At 39.9% G+C, this 18,949-nt stretch overlaps 1 protein-coding gene across 10 annotated transcripts in view; it reads right to left on the bottom strand.

Annotated features, from left to right (window-relative positions):
* Window positions 1–18,949, bottom strand: part of PPA2 (inorganic pyrophosphatase 2) — a 117,632-nt gene that overhangs the window by 70,787 nt on the left and 27,896 nt on the right. For 7 of the 10 annotated variants that reach the window (XR_011257654.1, XR_011257655.1, XM_069593570.1 and 4 more), the window contains 2 exons: window positions 10,273–10,359; window positions 611–737 (listed from right to left, as the gene is read on the bottom strand). Coding sequence is in view for 7 of the 10 variants with exons in the window: in XM_069593570.1 (XP_069449671.1) it covers window positions 611–737; window positions 10,273–10,359 (214 nt within the window). In the remaining 3 variants the exon portion in view is untranslated. The remainder of the gene's footprint in view (window positions 1–610; window positions 738–10,272; window positions 10,360–18,949) is intronic. The other 3 variants (XR_011257656.1, XM_069593575.1, XM_069593576.1) reach the window with 1 other exon arrangement.

Genomic DNA, 18,949 nt, shown 5'->3' with positions numbered 1-18,949 from the left:
GTTTATGTCCTTGATGGCTTCCCTAGTCACTTCCCTGGTGACTGAGATGGTAAAGAATCTGCCTGCACTGTAGTAGAGCAGGGTTCCATCCCTGCGTCGGGAAGATCCCGAGAAGGAAATGGCAACCTATTCCATGGTTCTTGCTTGGAGAATTCCATGGACAGAGGAGTCTGCTGAGCCATAGTTCATGGGGTAACAGACATGACTGAGTGACTAACACAACCAACAACATGTCCGTGATGAACAGCCCCCCACCCCACTTTATTTTCTCCTGTTATTCAAATGAATAAAACAGAGATTTAAGAAAGGAGTAAGGGTGAGAGGGACAGCGGTGAGGGGGAAGGAAAGCCATAGAATGTACTTTCTTAGTGTGAACTACCATCTGTTTGTCTGCATTCTTTTCTTTCTCCTGTTCCTCCCAGCAGTATGACTCAACTCGGACATAATCATACTGAACTGCCCTTCATAGTCCATGGAGAGAGAATTAGAAAAAAACATATAAATTTAACTCCCAAATACATACATTGTGCTTTACACGAGCCCCTTTTAAATTCTAAGAATTCCAATGACACACTGATCTACTTCTGTTTCTGGAGAGTTACAGACTTACCATGAAATTTTGAGGCTTCAGGATCATTCACATTGATAGCAATTAATTTCCAGTCTGTTTCACCCTGATCGATAAGAGCCAAAACTCCAAGGATCTTCACATGAACAACTTCTCCACGAGAAAGAACCTTTAAAGAGAAAAGAAATTCAGAATCTGCAAGGCTTTGGAGAAGTTTACTCATATTTTATAAAAATCCATATGAAAAATTAAAAGCACTACAGATTGAAACTTAATAAAGCTTTAATAATTAAAATTATTATAAACTCCATCATAAAGCCTTTTATGATATACTTTTCAGAACAGATATCTTAATCCCTTTTTAGAAACTGAAATTATGTATAGACCTTAAAATTTAATGTAGCAGGCCCAGAAACTCATACTAAGCAGGAAATAAAGCCACATACATCATGTTATAGTATAAATCCGGCTTCTGCCACTTAGGGATAAAAAGAGACATGAGAATTCTTTGAAACTGCTTAACAGTACCTTTTTTGCAAGCTATATTTATCAGTTACTAATGGAAAGTAAAATTTTACCATATCTGAATGCAGCCTTAAGATAATGAATGACAATCAAAGAATTATGAATATGTTAGAGATACAGACAAAGCAGATTTCACAAAATGTGTTAAAAAAGATTTTAAGAGAAATCAAGAAATAGCATGATGTTGAAGCAGATGTTCCTTGCGCTAAAGAAAGTTATTTCAGTGGTTCCTTTAAGTTGCCAACACCAAGTTTATATGCATGCATTCCTTCTATAGCCTTTTATTTTTAAAGGTTTATTCGGCTATAGAATTTCACTGTAAGCTGAAATCTGAACACATGCTTCAGAATAATTCCTTCAAGATTTAAAATGCAGCTTTACAACTGGAAATCAAGGTATGCAAATTAAAGCCACTGTTGTGTCTTGAAATGATTTGAGAGAAAAAAGCAGATCTTAAACCATAAAGTCATATACATCTTTTCCTGAACATTGGAAAATGAATCTAAAATCTTAATATAACCTGCATGAAGCTGAAATCAGTTTATCCAACAGATTAATGTGACTATATAAATTAAACTGAAATACCACTTTTAGGAGAACATACACAACTATATTGTCCAGATTCTCGCATGTTTAGGCTATATTAAGTTAACTAAGCACCGTATTAGACACTGTGTATACAAAAAGAAAGCACCTCCTTTCTTAAAGGTTTGCAATCGTGTTGGAGAGACTTACACATCTCGTGCCAGGAGGTCCTTTATAAAACAAAAATGTTCAAAGTTATCCCATAACCATCAAGGAAAGGTTACTACACTGGCTAACTCAGTGATAAACGAGATCACTGGTTCTCAACCAGAGGCAATTTTGCTCTCTAGAGGACATTTGGCAATGTCTGGGATACTTTTGGTTGTCACAGCTTGGTGGGTATTATTAGCATCTAGTGACAAGAGGCCAGGGATGCTGCCCAGGATAGTCTCCTATAATGGAAACATCCACCCAAACTGTCAACAGTGCCACAGCTGAGGAGCCTGCAGTAGACTCTGGGGGGCAGGGGTGTCTATCAGAATTACTGGAAACCAGAAAATTCTGAAAGAGACAGGCATACCAGACCACCTGACCTGCCTCTTGAGAAACCTGTATGCAGGTCAGGAAGCAACAGTTAGAACTGGACATGGAACAACAGACTGGTTCCAAATAGGAAAAGGAGTACATCAAGGCTGTATATTGTCATCCTGCTTATTTAACTTCTATGCAGAGTACATCATGAGAAACGCTGGGCTGGAAGAAGCACAAGCTGGAATCAAGATTGCCAGGAGAAATATCAATAACCTCAGATATGCAGATAACACCACACTTATGGCAGAAAGTGAAGAGGAACTAAAGAGCCTCTTGATGAAAGTGAAAGAGGAGAGCGAAAAAGTTGGCTTAAAGCTCAACATTCAGAAAACGAAGATCATGGATTCCGGTCCCATCACTTCATGGCAGATAGATGGGGAAACAGTGGAAACGGTGGCTGACTTTATTTTTCTGGGCTCCAAAATCACTGCAGATGGTGATTGCAGCAATGAACTTAAAAGACATTTACTCCTTGGAAGGAAAGTTATGACCAACCTAGACAGCATATTAAAAAGCAGATACTACTTTATCAACAAAGGTCCATCTAGTCAAGGCTATGGTTTTTCCAGTGGTCATGTACAGATGTGAGAGTTGGACTATAAAGAAAGCTGAGCACTGAAGAATTGATGCTTTTGAATTGTGGTGTTAGAGAAAGTCTTGAGAGTCCCTTGGACTGCAAGGAGATCCAACCAGTCCATCCTAAAGGAGACCAGTCCTGGGTGTTCATTGGAAGGACTGATGTTGAAGCTGAAACTCCAATACTTTGGCCACCTGATGTGAAGAGCTGATTCAGTGGAAAAGACCCTGATGCTGGGAAAGATTGAGGGCAGGAGGAGAAGGGGATGACAGAGGATGAGATGGTTGGATGGCATCATCAACTCGATGGACATGGATTTGGGTGGACTCCAGGAGTTGGTGATGGACAGGGAGGCCTGGAGTGCTGATGTTCATGGGGTCACAAAGAGTCAGACACGACTGAGCAACCAAAGTGAACTGATATAGTTTTTAAAGGCACATTCTAAATTGTTTTATATTTATTCATAAAAAACAATTTAGTTTGATATTTCATATAATATAACTTTGAGACTTTTATGGTTACAAGGACAAGCAGGAAGCATGTCTGGGCATTATCAAGTTTCATCAGAATGATAAATGCCCTTTGGTCTCACAAGCAACAGAAGGGGAGTAGACAAAACACAGTCTTGCTATATATAACACATTTAAAATCTGAAAAGAAAATTCTCTCAATCAAAACAAAAACTCAGGATAAGACGCTTAGTGACAAATGGTAAAAGTCTAATGAAGATCCACAATTCAATTCAACAAATTTTGCAGAACACGCAACATTAGACATCAAATGAATAATACTTCTCAAAGAACTTATCCTTAAAAATGTCTTTATCTGTGATTTTAAGTCTATTATCAACTTCCAGGACTCTGCTCCTTTTTCTTTGCACATTTACAAACGGTGTTAAAAGAGGCTTTCTTTCTATGATGTTCCTCACAGGTGCTTTAAGGACTAGCCCAGGCACAGCCAGGTGCAAGAAAAAGGTGCACAGCCTCAACACCAGGTCCTCCCTGATGGCTCAGAGGGTAAAGCATCTGCCTGCAGTGTAGGAGACCTGGGTTCGATTCCTGAATCAGGAAGATCTCCTGGAGAAGGGAATGGCAAACCACTCCAGTATTCTTGCCTGGAGAATCCCATGGACAGAGAAGCCTGGTGGGCTACAGTCCATGAGGTTGCAAAGACTTGGACATGACTGAAGCCACTTAGCACACACGCAGTCTCAACCAAGGTCCACTGTTTAGGTGGTAATCAAGCAATTCATGTGGGCTTCCCTGGTGGCTCAGAGGATAAAGCATCTGCCTGCAATGCAGGAGACCTGGGTTCGATCCCTGGGTTGGGAAGATCCTCTGGAGAAGGAAATGGCAACCCACTCCAGTATTCTTGCCTGGAGAATCCCATGGGCAGAGGAGCCTGGCCGGGGTCCACGGGGTCGCAAAGAGTCGGACATGACTGAGCGACTTCACTTTCTTTTCTTTCAAATATTATTTCAGGTCTCATTAACTAAAGAAATAAATTGCTTTGGATATAAGATGAGACCTATTTTCTCAGTTCCATTATAAAACTCTCCATCTACTCTGCAAGGAAATTAATGCACACAGCAGATACTGTTACTAATTCCTTGGGAATCATACAGTTGACCTTGTTTCAAAAATGAGTTTACATTCTGCAAGAAGAATACAGGCATGCCTCAAAATTTTACACAGAACTAGACTAGGGTTATCATAGACTGTTCTAGCCATTATACAAAAACATTTCAAAAGATAGGATTTTTAAGTCACAAGTATGCGGGAGTGAATTCTGGCTCCACCATTCTTAGAGGTGATTGAAGTTAATTACTTCACACAAGCCACACAGTACTTCAGGACTCGGTTTCTCAACAGTAAAGTGGAGATAATATCGCATGTTCTTTGATGTAAAGAAAAAGAGCAAAGGAAACAAAAGACACATGAACTATAACATAAGAGGTCTTCTACAGATGTTAATTTTCTCTCTGGGCTCTACACATATCTCCTCACACCTGTCAACTGCTAACTCCTGGGAATCTGGAATCAGCAGAATATGACAGTGACCCACAGTGAAACGTCTATGTGGATTTATATGAAGAATGAGGTAAAACTTCAACTGGACCCAATCAATATGAAAAACCATGGAAAGTAAAACTGCTTAAAACCTGTTATCCTGTGTATTAGGTACATACTGCAGTGTAACAAATTATTATAAATCTAAAGCCTTAAATAGTATAAATTCATTATCTCACAGTTTCCATATATCATGAGTCCAGGTACAACGTTGCTATATTCTCTGGTTATATGCATATGTATATGCATAGATACATATAGCATAATAATATATACATTGGACTGCAAGAAGATCAAGCCAGTCAATTCTAAAGGAAACCAACCCTGAATATTCACTGGAAGGACTGATGCTGAAGCTGAAGCTCCAGTACTTTGGCCACTGGATACAAAGAGCTGACTCACTGATGTTGGAAAAGATGGAAGGCAAAAGGAGAAGGGGGCCACAGAGGATGACAAGGTTAGATAGCATCACCAACTCAATAGACATGAATTTGGCAAACTCCAGGAGATACTGAAGGACAGGGAAGCCTGGAATGCGGTCATCTAACGGGGTTGCAAAGAGGCAGACACAACTTAGTGACTGAACAACAACAGCCCACATATTTTCCAGTAGTAAGGAACTAAACACCTACTATGTACCAAGTATTCTATGTAAAATACAAAGGCATGCTTTCAAGATGAACTATGTACACTTTTAAAAAATAACTTGCATTTAAGACCTGTAATTTTATTTTAGATATTTAATGACTTTGACAAGGTTTAAAAGCCTGTACCTCAAGTTTTTTTAGATCCCTTTGTTTAGTCAATAACTAATTAGTGATAATCAATTTATCAGTTATATAGATTTTCATGATTTTCAGTTACAATCTCATTAATTATAGGTTCACTGACAAATTTTTACATCAGCGAAAATAAGATATTTTCATTTAATCTTTTCAAACACTAAATATCTGCATAGGAATTTAAATTAACAACCTGCATCTTATACGAGCCAAGTGGCTCCAAGGATTATACCTTCAGAGTAACAGTTTTCTAGGAAACCCCCTACACTGTTGGTGGGAATGTAAATCGGTATAGCCACTACGGAGGTTTTGCAAAAAACTGAAAATAGAATTTCCATATAATCCAGCAATCCCAATCCTGGGCATATATCCAGACAAAGCTATAATTCAAAAAAAATACCTGCACCCCTATATTCATAGCAGCATTATTCACAACAGCCAGACATAGAAAACCTAAATGTCCACTGATGGATGAATGGATAAAGAAGATATGGTACATATATACAATGGAATATTACTCAGCCATAAAAAGAATGAAATAATGCCATCTGCAATAACATGGATGGACATAGAGATGATCATACTAAATAAAGTTAAGTCAGAAAGAGAAAGACAAATACCATACAATTTCTCCTATGTGTGCATGCATGCTAAGTCACTTCAGTTATGTCAAGCTCTTTGCAATCCCACTGACTATAGCCCACCAGGCTTCTCTGTCCACAGGATTCTCCAGGAGAGAATACTACAGTAGGCTGTCATGCCCTCCTCCAGGGGATCTTCCCTACCCAGGGATCAAACCCTAGTCTCCTGCAGAGGAATTCTGGGATCAACAGATGCAAATTATTATATATTCTATACAATGAATAAACAACAAGATGTCACTATATAGCACAAGAAACTATATTCAATATCGTGTGACGAACCATAAAGGAAAAAATATGAAAAAGAATGTGTGTGTGTGTGTGTACACACATATATAAAACTGAATCACTGTGCTCCAAGAGGAAATTAACACAATACTGTAAATCAACTACATCTCAATAAAATAAATTTTCAACAAAAGAAGAAGAGTTTTCTACTATATAACCTTTCTATCAATGTAATGTTACTTAATTTAGCGACTCTTCTTATCACAAAAGAAGACACAGGAAAATGACCAAAGTAATATAACAGACCATCAATTATAAGATAGAAGAGAGGAGGTACTCATTAAAATAGTTATATTCTTCCTTCTAATCTATGCATTTTACATATCCTTTACTATCCCACTGGAGAGAAAATGTCCAAAAAATTTTCTCAACTATAGCTTAGTCTGAACTAAAGCAAACAATCTGGCTATTTTTCTGCTGGAGAGACAGAAGACTTATAGAGTGACACACACAAATGAACTCTAGCCCCTGTCTGTCCTTATCTGGGTATAAAACTAGAAATGAAGATTGGATGCAGATCTCTTCTGCAGGAAAGGAGAAGGGGACAGGGGGGAGAAAGAGAAAAGGGAGGGAGAGGGCAGACAGAGAGTATAAGGAAGAAAAAAAGAAGTGGAAAAACAAGAAGAAAAAGTGAAAGAAGGCACAGAAAATCTAAGAAGCGGATGAAGAGGAGGAAATGGAGTAAGAAAGGAGAAAAAGGAAGAAGAGGAGAAAGAGGAAAGAAGAGAGTAACAAAGCATCACAGCACATAAACAAGCAACAAAGGATCAGAGGAAACTATTTACTAAAACAACAGTCTGGATGCCTAAAGGTGCTAATATGAACTTCCAGAGATAACTGACTTGATCTTGGCTGCTGCTGCTGCTGCTAAGTCACTTCAGTCGTGTCCAACTCTGTGCGACCCCATAGACAGCAGCCCACCAGGCTCCGCCGTCCCTGGGATTCTCCAGGCAAGAACACTGGAGTGGGTTGCCATTTCCTTCTCCAATGCATGAAAGTGAAAAGTGAGAGTGAAGTTGCTCAGTCGTGTCCGAATCTTCACGATCCCATGGACTGCAGCCCACCAGGCTCCTCTGTCCATGGGATTTTCCAGGCAAGAGTACTGGAGTGGGGTACAATTCAAGCAGTGACCACGCTCGGTATATCTTTCATTAGGCACATGTTCTGTGCCAGACCCTGAATTAAACACCGCAATGGTGGGTCTTCTCTTCCGAGAGCTCACAGCCATCTGAGAGGAGACAGTGAGGCTAACAACACAGACAGTTAGTACTAAGGAAGCACAGACCAAAGAGCTGGTATGTTAGTCTACGGCGGGTAAAGGGAGCCTTCCAGGAAGAAGTGATGCTAGAGCTGAGATCAAAGGATGAGCAGGGGGATGTGCAGTGAAAAGAAGCGGGAAGTAAGACAGAGTGAAGGAACAAGAGTGTTCCATTCTGCAGAGGGAACGATTTGTGTGAAGGCCTGTATTGAGTGAGGATAGACACGTTACGGGAATTAAAGTGCAGTATAGCTACAAGGCAGCGTGCAAAGAAGGAGCGGCGGGAGAGAAAGTCAGGAAGCAGGGGACAAGGCCTCAACAAGGACACAGCAGGAGAACAGTCTGCTATGAATAATGGTAGGGAAAATAAGACTCAGCAAGGAAACTGGGCCGTGGCAGGAATAATTCAAGTGCCATATAATTGAGGCCTAGACAAAGCGAGCTCCAGTGACAATGCAAAACGAAGAGATTTAAAGGCTGTTTAGGTCACAGAGTCAGTACTTCAAGACTAATGGGATGAAGAGAAGCAAAGGGTGAGCTGTAAGATTTCTCAGTTTCTGTCTCAAGAGTCTAGAGGCGAGGAGGGAAGGAAGACAGGTGTCCTTCACTGAGAGGAGTAACGCGGAGAGGAGGAAATGAGGAATTCCGTTTTGGACTCAAGTGTGAGATGCCCGGGAGAGAGTCAAGTGTAAATGCAGATAGCTGAGGATGTGGGTCTGAGTTGGAGACAGTAATGTGAGAGCAAAACCATAAATGGCTGGGACTGGATCACCAAGGGAGTCCTCACCTGAGAAAAAGAGCTGAACAATGGCTCGACTCTCAGGCTAAGCAACGCTTAAGGGGCAGGCAGAAGAAAGGCAGCCTACAAAGGAGACCAAGGAGGAATCAGAGGAGATTCCAGTCACTCTGATACAACTGAAGCCAAGCAAAGAGACTGATAGAAGAAGGAAGATGAGGTTAAGGCATAAAATTCCAAGGTAAAATTCAAGTTATACAAAACATATGAAATGGGCAGGTTGGATCTGGTTAAAAGAAAGCTACCAATGACCTTTGTGAGAGCCGTTTCATTGAAATAATGGGGGGATGAAAACAATTTTACACTGACTGAAGATTAAGTGGGAAGGAGGAGATAGAGATGAGTGTTTGCTCTTTTTACAAGTCTTCTTATGAAAGGGAATATGGAAGGAAGTCAATAAAGAAAAGTGAAAGTGAAAGTCACTTAGTTGTGTCCGACTCTTTGCGACCCCATGGACTGTATATGCCCTGAATTCTCCAGGCCAGAATACTGGAGTGGGTAGCCTTTCCCTTCTCCAGGGGATCTTCCCAACCCAGGGATTGAACCCAGGTCTCCCACATTGCAGGCGGATTCTTTACCACCTGAGCTATCAGGGAAGCCCCTAATAACACAAGGGCAGTTGTAAATACAGGACAGAGAAGAGTCAAGAAAACAGTGTCATTCAAATGGCAGGAAGGGACAGGATTGAGAACCCAGGGGAAGTCCTGGTCTCAGTAACAGAAGGAAGGGAAGGAGGAATATTTGCAGGCACATCTGTTAGAGAGCCTAAAGGGGAGAGTAAAGGGATGCTTATCTGTGGGTTTCTAGGAGCTCTGTAAAATTAAAGACAACATGCTCTGCTGAGAGTGAGAACCAAGTACAAGGAGTTTAACAGAGCACAATAAATACTGGCAATAAAGGCAGCAGAAAACAGGAGAAAGAATGTGAGTGAAGACACACAGAATCCTGCGGGTAGTAATAACCTATGAGAGTGGAAGTTTTGCTTGTCCCCAGTAACCTGGAAGCAGGCACAGAAAAAAAGCACCAGCTAGTTCTCATCAGTGTTGAACATCCTGCCCAGATAATGGGCAAGGACGACGAAGCAGGACTCAGCAAAGTCATTCTGTAAGAGGACAGACAGCAAATACTTGAGACTTCGCAGACTGTAGCGTCTCTTCCAACCTCCTCAACTGCAGTGGTGGTGCGAAAGCACGCAGACAATATGTAAATGAAAGGCCGGAGCTGTGTTCTTTATAAAAACTGGTGGCAAGCTGGATTTGACTAGCCATGGGCTAGGGTTTACCAACCCATAGTTTAAGAGAAGGAAATAAAGATACAAAAAAAGACTGGTGGCTTAGACGGTAAAGCGTCTGCCTGCAATGCGGGAGACCCGGGTTCAATCCCTGGGTGGGGAAGATCCCCTGGAGAAGGAAATGGCAATCCACTCCAGTACTCTTGCCTGGAAAATTCCATGGACTGAGGAGCCTGGTAGGCTACAGTCCATGGGGTTGCAAAGAGTCGGTCACGACTGAGCGACTTCACTTCACTTATGAGAGGGATAAACAGGCAAGAACTTTGAAGAGTTGAAGAATTGGTGCCTTCTGAAAAGAACTGAAATTTTACGGCATGACTAAAGTAGAACATATGTTAGAACAACACTCTGTGAAACAAACCTTTGAGCCTATTTCACAAACATCGATAGGATCATTATCTCCACAGCAGTCTGTGCTCTTATCTTTTCGATGGGGATCTTCCCAAGTCTAAAAAACAGAAGTAGGGGTGGAATACAGGTTAATACTCTCTACAATCTCTCCACATTATCATGAAGTTTTACAGACAGTCATAATCCAAGGGAAAAATTCTCAGAAATTAAATAGGCTCAGTGCCAACATGGCAGTACATTCTTAAGCATCATAATAATTGAAACAGATTTATACTATTTCCTCCCATCTGTCTCTCATTTGTCTGTATAATCACATCTGAAAGCGGGTGGCATTTCCAAACACACGCTTCTTCCAAGCTCAGCCCTGTCTAAATTCGCGCTCACTCTTCTTTGGAGCTCCAGTTCAGATGTTCCTGTTGCCGCTGCCCTTGTTTCTACAGAATGTCTGAATTGCTGTTTCCATTTTTGCTTTCTTTGACATGGTAACAGCACTGGGTCTTGCTTTCCAGGTTTGAAAATAAACCTCCTATACTTTGAATGACTTCTAATAGAACAAACCCAGTCTTCCCTTCATAAACTAAAGAACAAGAGCGTATCTACCAAAGGAAAGAAACATTCATTTTTGTCTCACTTCATTCCATTTAAAAGATCCTCCACCTTCTCATCAAATCTCAAGAATTTGACAAAAGCATGAAAAGATGTCAACTCTTTAGTTTTCTGAAGAAATTATACCTTGTTGCCTACAAACTATATACATGGGCATTTTTATAAATGAACAGCATAACAGAAATTTATTATCAAGTTTAAAGATCCCTTATGCACCATCCTTCCTCAAAACCCTCATAATTAGCTGATTCTGAATAGAACTGTAGGAGTTCCCTTAAATTAATCCTCTCAGATTTATAAGCTATGCAGAGAACATCATCTCAAGAATCTTATCTGGAATTTCAGATTATCTAAGCCTGGCTCCTCTAATTTTACACAGATAATTTAAAAGGAATGCTACTTAGAGCTAAACCCTATCAGTTCAGTTCAGTTCAGTCTTTCAGTTGTGTCCGACTCTCTGTGACCCCATGAATGGCAGTACACCGGGCCTCCCTGTCCATCACCAACCCCTGGAGTCTACTCAAACTCATGTCCATTGAGTCGATAATGCCATCCAGCCATCTCATCCTCTGTAGTCCCCTTCTCCTCCCACCCTATAGATAAACTCTAATGTTTTCTTTCTGATTCTAATTATAGCATATTCAGGAATAAGCTAACTTACTATACCAAAAAAAAAAAAAAAACAAAACCCACAGTAAATCTAACTACATTAAGTCTAATTACATTCACAGTAAGTCTAACTACATTTCATTACCCTCGAATACTAACATAATTAATATAAGAATAGTAAACACAATCGTTAACCTTACATATTGGTTACAGGTGAGAGCTAACCTAAGTGATACATACACACACAGACATACATGTATACCAGGAAGAGTGTGCCAACTCTTAACCCCATTGTACAGATAAGTGAACTGAAGCACAGAGTTTAAACTTGTCCACACTCAGATTCTAAATGGAGGCAACAGGATGAGAACACTTGCTATGAATCACTGGGTTACAAAGCCTAAATTTTAGTATGGTAACTGAATTGCAATTACTTTCAGATATAACTTTATTCATGATTCTCTTCCTTTAAACTCCTTCTCTTACTCTCAGAATCTCTTAAGTGTATTTTCCTACTGTTGCCCTTACTGCTTCTCATATTCTATTACCAGGCATCCACTCACTGAGTTAATATTTATTGATAATCTACTCTGGGCCACAAGTTAGGAACAGAAATGAAGAAGACATACTCAATACCCTAAAGAACACATGTTAAAAGCAGTGTAGCACCTGTCACAAATGCTACAAATTTAATCTTACGGTGCTGGAGAAACCATGAAGGAAGTGAAGTGAGAGTGGAGTTAGAAAACCCAGAGGCAGAATCAGAAAATATCTGGGAGGTTCTTCCTTTCTAAGGCAGGAATCCTTTCCTGAACCTTCCTTAACCTCATTCTCATTCTCAGAAGGGAGCAAATGTAATAAGCTAGAAGTCACTCTAGCCTGAAGGGCAATACCTAGATTCTAGTCCTATTTTAGCCACAAACTACCTAGGCCAAAACATTCAGACCTCAGTATCCTCACCTATAAAAAGAAGGTCTTCAATAAGACAACTGCTAGATACATCTCTGAACTCTATGATTGTTAGTGGTCATTCATAATCTGCATAAATACCACCAGTAACCAGGAAGCTCATAAACTAATGAAATAACCCACTGTGGTCAGAGTTAATTTTTCTACAAAAGTCCTTCTTCGTATTGACACAAAAACTGTCTTCATTCTTTTCAGAAACTCCGATTGCACTTTTTAGCTATCAATTTAGTTCTTCCTATTGAGGAAATAAATGCATACAGGCAAAATTCTTAACCTACAACAATGCTGTCAATTTTAGGGCCAGTTCTTCATGATCTTCCTCATCAGAAAAAATACCATACTGGTTCTCTCTCTTTCTATATCTTCAGGGCTTGGTTTTTTACTACAAAAAGAGAGTCATACTAAATGATTTCTAACTTACCTTGAAAATACAGTAGAATTTCAAACAATCATCAGAAGAAATCTTGACAAATTTAAAACTTTAATTACACCCTCTAGTGGAGTTTTAAGTGTCTAGGCTTAAAACTAGGCAGGGAAACTACTTGAAAAGCAGTCAAGCTAGCAAAGAAATATCCAGAAGATGAAATCCCTAATCTTAATATTTGTTTCACAAAACTGACAAAGGCTAGCATCCAGACTTTAGAAATAACTTCTACAACTAAGTAAGAAAAAGCAACACAATACAAAATGGGTCAAAGTCAGGAACAGGTGATTCTAAGAGGAAACATGAATGACTTATAAATATATGAAAAGATAACCAATCTGATCAGAGGAATACAAATTAAAACCAAAATGAGTCGCTATTTCAAAAACTTTAAAAATCTGATAACATTAAATACTCATAATTATGTAGAAGCCTGAAAGGCTATTACTGGTAGGAGTGCATGTTGTTACAACTTCTTTAGTAAACAATTTGGGAATACCTAGTAAAATAAACAGGTATGTAACTCAGAACTTAGCAATCTGACTCATAGGCATATACCTAGTAGTACATATATGTACATATTACATACACAGAAAAATTTTAGCACACGTTCATGAAAAGCTTAAAAAAAAGTTTAAAAATCTCTCAAGAGGAATACAAATAATATTAAACTAATACAAAGCATAGCTATAAAGCTATGAAAAAAACTCAATATACACAGATTACTGATCTAACCTAAAACAAATCTACTCATCCTCATGCAGGTATCTGAGACTGTTACCTTACAATCTTATAAATATTAACCAACACATCAGTAATCACCATGCTCTGGTGCTTCAGTCTCTCCAAAATATCACTGAATAGTACAGACCTGAGTATACAGACTTCTTGAGTACTACTTCCTGATCACTCAGAACGCCTATCTCCAAGTCAAGTAAGATCTGCTCAACCTCTACCTGTACTTCACCAGCTTCAATTTGGAGCAAAAGCTATTTCACTAGTAGCAGCTAATATCAGTGGCAACAGTGTCATCATTGAGATAATACCACCAAACACTCACTGACGGGTTAACCTTGTTTTTGGTCATCTCATGGAATTCCACAATAACCTTGTGGGGTAGATAGCAGGACAACACAGATGAACAAATAGGCCTGGTTACATTTAGTCACTGGTTCCAGGTTATAAAGCTAAGAAGTAGTACTAACTGAAACTTGAGGTCAATGAACCAAATTATAATCAAGTTTAAAATAATAACATAATGTTACTGTGAAGAAAGCTGAGCACCAAAGAATTGATGCTTTTGAACTGTGGTGTTGGAGAAGGCTCTTGAGAGTCTCTTGGACTGCAAGGAGATCCAACCAGTCCATTCTGAAGGAGATCAGCCCTGGGATTTCTTTGGAAGGAATGATGCTGAAGCTGAAACTCCAGTACTTTGGCCACCTCATGCAAAGAGTTGACTCACTGGAAAAGACTCTGATGCTGGGAGGGATTGGGGGCAGGAGGAGAAGGGGATGACAGAGGATGAGATGGCTGGATGGCATCACCGACTCGAAGGACTTGAGTTTGAGTGAACTCTGGGAGTTGGTGATGGACAGGGAGGCCTGGCGTGCTGCGATTCATGGGGTCGCAAAGAGTTGGACACGACTGAGTGACTGAACTGAACTGAACTGAACTGATACCAGTAAGACTGAAGAAATTTTGAAGTTAGTGATTCTAGTCCTTTAACATTATTCAGATGAGTCTTCTAAATACTTACACAGAAAGTTATAATACTTGAATAATATATGGGAAATATGAACAATTAGGGGAAGACAAACAAAGATGATTTTTGCCCAGTCCAAACTCAAACTTTGAGAAAGTCATCACTGCCAGTGCAGGAGAAGTTATTAGTAGGGTTACACAGTCTAGGCAGAGGAAGTTCTAAAATCATGACAGCACACTGACGACTAAATGGAGAGGCTTCTACTGAAGCAGTATTCTGCTGCTTAAATGTTCTTCCAAGCATGCTTGGCTTGCTAACTGCTCTGAACAAATTTCCCACTGTTACAAGATATATCACAAGAGAAGAGCAAAATCCAATTACCCACACATGCCTATGAACCATATGCAGTACACACCATGCATTTATGGATTCCCTTATCCCCCAAATATTTCCTGATCACCTACCTCGGTGCCAGACACTAAACAGGGCAGGTGAAAGACAACAGCAAACAAAATAAACAGAATCCCTGCCCTCACGAGACTACATTCTAACTAGAACACATTTACAATAAACTTAACAACTAAGTTATATATTGGAGAAGGAAATGGCAACCCACTCCAGTATTCTTGCCTGGAGAATCCCATGGACAGAGGAGCCTGGCAGGGTACATACAGTCCGTGAGGTCTCAAGAGTCAGACATGACTTAGCAACTAAACCACCACAAATTATATAGCATGTCAGAAGTTGACAGGTGTAACGGAAAAGGAAAAAAAAAGTAAGGAAGAACGATGGGAGTACATGGGGTAAAACAGTAAAGGATGTTAGAGGCAGACATCAGCAGGGAGGCAACTGATGAGCACAATGAAGGAAGGAGGGCGTGTGTACACTGGGAAAACATATCCCGAGCGGGGGACACAGGGAGTGTGAAAGCCTGAGGCAGCAGTATGCCTAGAGCCTCAGAGGAATCATGAGGAGGTCAGTGTTGGGGTTAGGGAGCAGGAGGAGGAGCAGAAGGAGAAGCTGGACATGAGATCAAAAACAGAAATGGGCCCAGGGGCTGGCTTTCAATTTAACAGGCTCACTCTGTCTTAACGTTGACAAGGAAGCAAAAAAAATATTGGGTACATTTGTTGTTATTTAGTCACTAAGTTGTGTATGACTCTTTTGTGACAGCCTACCAGGCTCCTCTGTCCATGAAATTTCCATGAAATTTCAGAAAGAATACTACAGTGGGTTTCCATTTCCTTCTCCAGGGGCCCTTTGCCACCCAGGGATCAAACCCGCATCTCCTGCATCGGCAGGTGAGTTCTTCACTGGTACATTACCTTGTCCATAAACAACTGGCTTGATTTCAACTTTATATAAACATGAATCAGTGTCGTTTTTTTTGCTTGGTGTTTAACTTCTGCGCAATCTATGGTACATTTTTCTGCTGAGGACTCTCACACACACACACCCACACACACCCACACACTCACCCACCTACCCCCCCCCCACACACACACACACATACCCACACACAAATAGCACCACCACCACCAACAATAACAACAACATCAGTTTAGGTTTAAAAAGAGAGTAAGATCTCTGGTTAAAAATGGCAGAGAGAATACAGGTCTATTTCCTCTTCCTCACTTCCATCCTATCCACAGTGGCCTCCCTTCTGCTACTCAGACACACAAGCCCTCCTTCCACCTCTAGACTTTTATACCTCATGTTTCTTGATGAGTTCCTCTAAATGGCCTGGGATGGCACGCACTTCCTAAGATGCCACCCTCTCACTTTCTCCTGGTCTCCTCTTAGAAAATAGCTCCTCACTGAGGTCTTCCTCCCAACTGCAACAATTCCAACACACCCTAGACCCATTTCCTGTTTGATTATTCCCCAACACACATCCCATACGTTCTTACTTTTTTGTGCATGTCTGTCTGTCTCTTAGAATAAAAGTTCCATAAGAATTTTTGTCACTGTTATCACTGCTCTACCTCCAGTACTTAAAACATGGTCTGGCAAACATCAGGTACTCAAAAAATGGGTCCTGAAGAAATGAGCAGCTCTGTGAAGGAAGAGCTGGTGTGAAAATGACAAGGGCAACTGGAGACGCTGAAGATGCTGCTGTGGTGGGAGGGAAATGAGGAGGGCAAAGGCCGCAGAACAAGGCTGGGAAGCAGGGCCAGACCATGAAGGGTTGAGGAGCTATGTTGGGAATGTTTCATTCTATCCTTTCAGCAATAGGAAGCCATTAAAAGGATCTCCTATGGACAAAAATGGTATTTTTGGATACTAGGTGGAGTATGAAATTTCATTAGGCAGTGGTGAATGCAGGGGACATTAAGAACCAAGATTAACAGTCTAATTTCTGCTCTAGCCGAAGAACTATTGCACCTTACAGACTAATATAATAGCATGTAAGAGCACCTTAAACGTTCAAATACATCCAGAGGAATTCAAAATACGTCAAGACTTTAAATAGATGAATTACAAAAGATGAGTTAATTAGAATCTATTATGCTCCACTGTAGCCACTAATTTAGCTGTTGATCATCCCAACTCCAGGAGACTATAAATGCTTTATTAAAAAAAAGACCATATAATAGTAAAAGTATCAGCGGTAACAACAATGTGATCACTATCCATTAGGCATTATTCTAACATGAACATGCAATAACTCATTTAACCTCAACAGGACCATGTACAGTATCTTATCATCTCTCTATTACAGATGAAGAAAGTGAGGTCTAGAAAAACAAAAGAACTTGGCCGAAGTCACATTACTAGTAGGTGGCAAGCTGGCTCTAAAATCAACATTCTTAGTCACTTATGCTGTGAAGTGAAAGTGAAGTCACTCAGTCGTGTCCGACTCTCTGTGACCCCATGGACTGTGGCCTACCAGGCTCCTCTGTCCATGGGATTTTCCAGGCAATAGTATTGGAGTGGATTGCCATTTCCTTCCCCAGGGGATCTTCCCGACCCAGGGATCGAACCCAGGTCTCCCTCATTGTAGACAGACGGTTTACCGTCTGAGCCACCAGGGAAGTCCTCACTTATGCTGTACTGATCTTATATTTATATCTCATTTTTCTTTGTCTACCCAACACCTAAATCCAGTCTAGCACATAAATCCTTAATAATGTTAGATGAGCTTTAGTCTATCCTCTGCTCACTCTACTTTTCCCTGAAGAAGGAGATGGTAACCCACACCAGTATTCTTTCCTGGGGAATCCCACGGACAGAGGAGTCTGGAGGGCTACAGTCTGTGGGGTCACAAAGAGTTAGACATGACTGATCAATTAAATAACAACTACTCTACTTTCCAAAGGTCTATTTTTGTCTTCCTTTAATTCAGTGGCTTGTTACGCCCTCTCCTCATCTCTCCATCTTCTGCAGACAGTATCCCCTAAGCTTAACAAAAAGGTTCTCACCCTTTCACTGCCAGGTCAAACAGAATGTCTACTTAGGCACCTGGGAAGCCAGAAATCCTGTGGTCTTAGTTTCAACAAACATCCTCATTCTTAGCACACCATTTTAGAAGTGCCTGTTTTAACCAAGAATGTATCCATGTGGGTGGTCTAAGTGCAATCAAAGGCAGTCTGACTCTTTAGAAAATAATTTTCTTTTTTCTTTTCCTGTAACTGTTTATTCTACATGGGCAGCTGGTTTTTTTTTTTTTTTTTTTTTGAGTTAGATAAAACAAGAACTCCTTTTCTCAGATATTTCCCAAACAGCATCTTGGAATTTCACACAAAATATTAAAATTAATAAACAAAATTAAAATAGAAAAACATCCAGATAGACAGATGCTCTAAAGGTTTTTATAAACATAAAGGCAGATGCTTCTCTACGTCTCCAAACCTAGACTTCTGATTCTGCATATTCTGAATTTTACTCACTAAATTATCTGGAAGGAGTTACCATTTCCTAGGAATGAGGAAACATGAGAAAAAAACAAAAAAGGAGAAAAAAAAGAAGAAAAGCAAATAGTAAGTGTTACTCTCTAATAGGAATGCTGCTTTACCATCACTTAGCCATTGTTTTCATTGCTTCCTACTGAAAAATCATAAATTCTTAATAGTATATAATTAAGTTGCCTTATTCAATTCACAATGAGTACTGAAAGAGGTAACAATTTAATAGGTTCATCTGTTAAAGTTTAAAAAATAAAATTCATGCTTCATGTATGAATGTATATAAGAGCATAACTTGTCATATCCAAAAAAATGACTACAGATGAAGGAGATAAAATATTTTCCACTGACTCTTAATAGCCAAGCCCAGAAAAAGAAATGTATTCAAAATGCCAAATATGGGTATTCTAAATATCTAATTCTGAGAATCTGAGTACAGACATACATACAGTTTGAAAAAAAATTTATTGAT

The sequence above is a fragment of the Ovis canadensis genome, chromosome 6 (assembly GCF_042477335.2).
Source record: "Ovis canadensis isolate MfBH-ARS-UI-01 breed Bighorn chromosome 6, ARS-UI_OviCan_v2, whole genome shotgun sequence".
NCBI lineage: Eukaryota > Metazoa > Chordata > Mammalia > Artiodactyla > Bovidae > Ovis > Ovis canadensis.
This window is presented reverse-complemented; position numbering and strand designations above follow the sequence as displayed.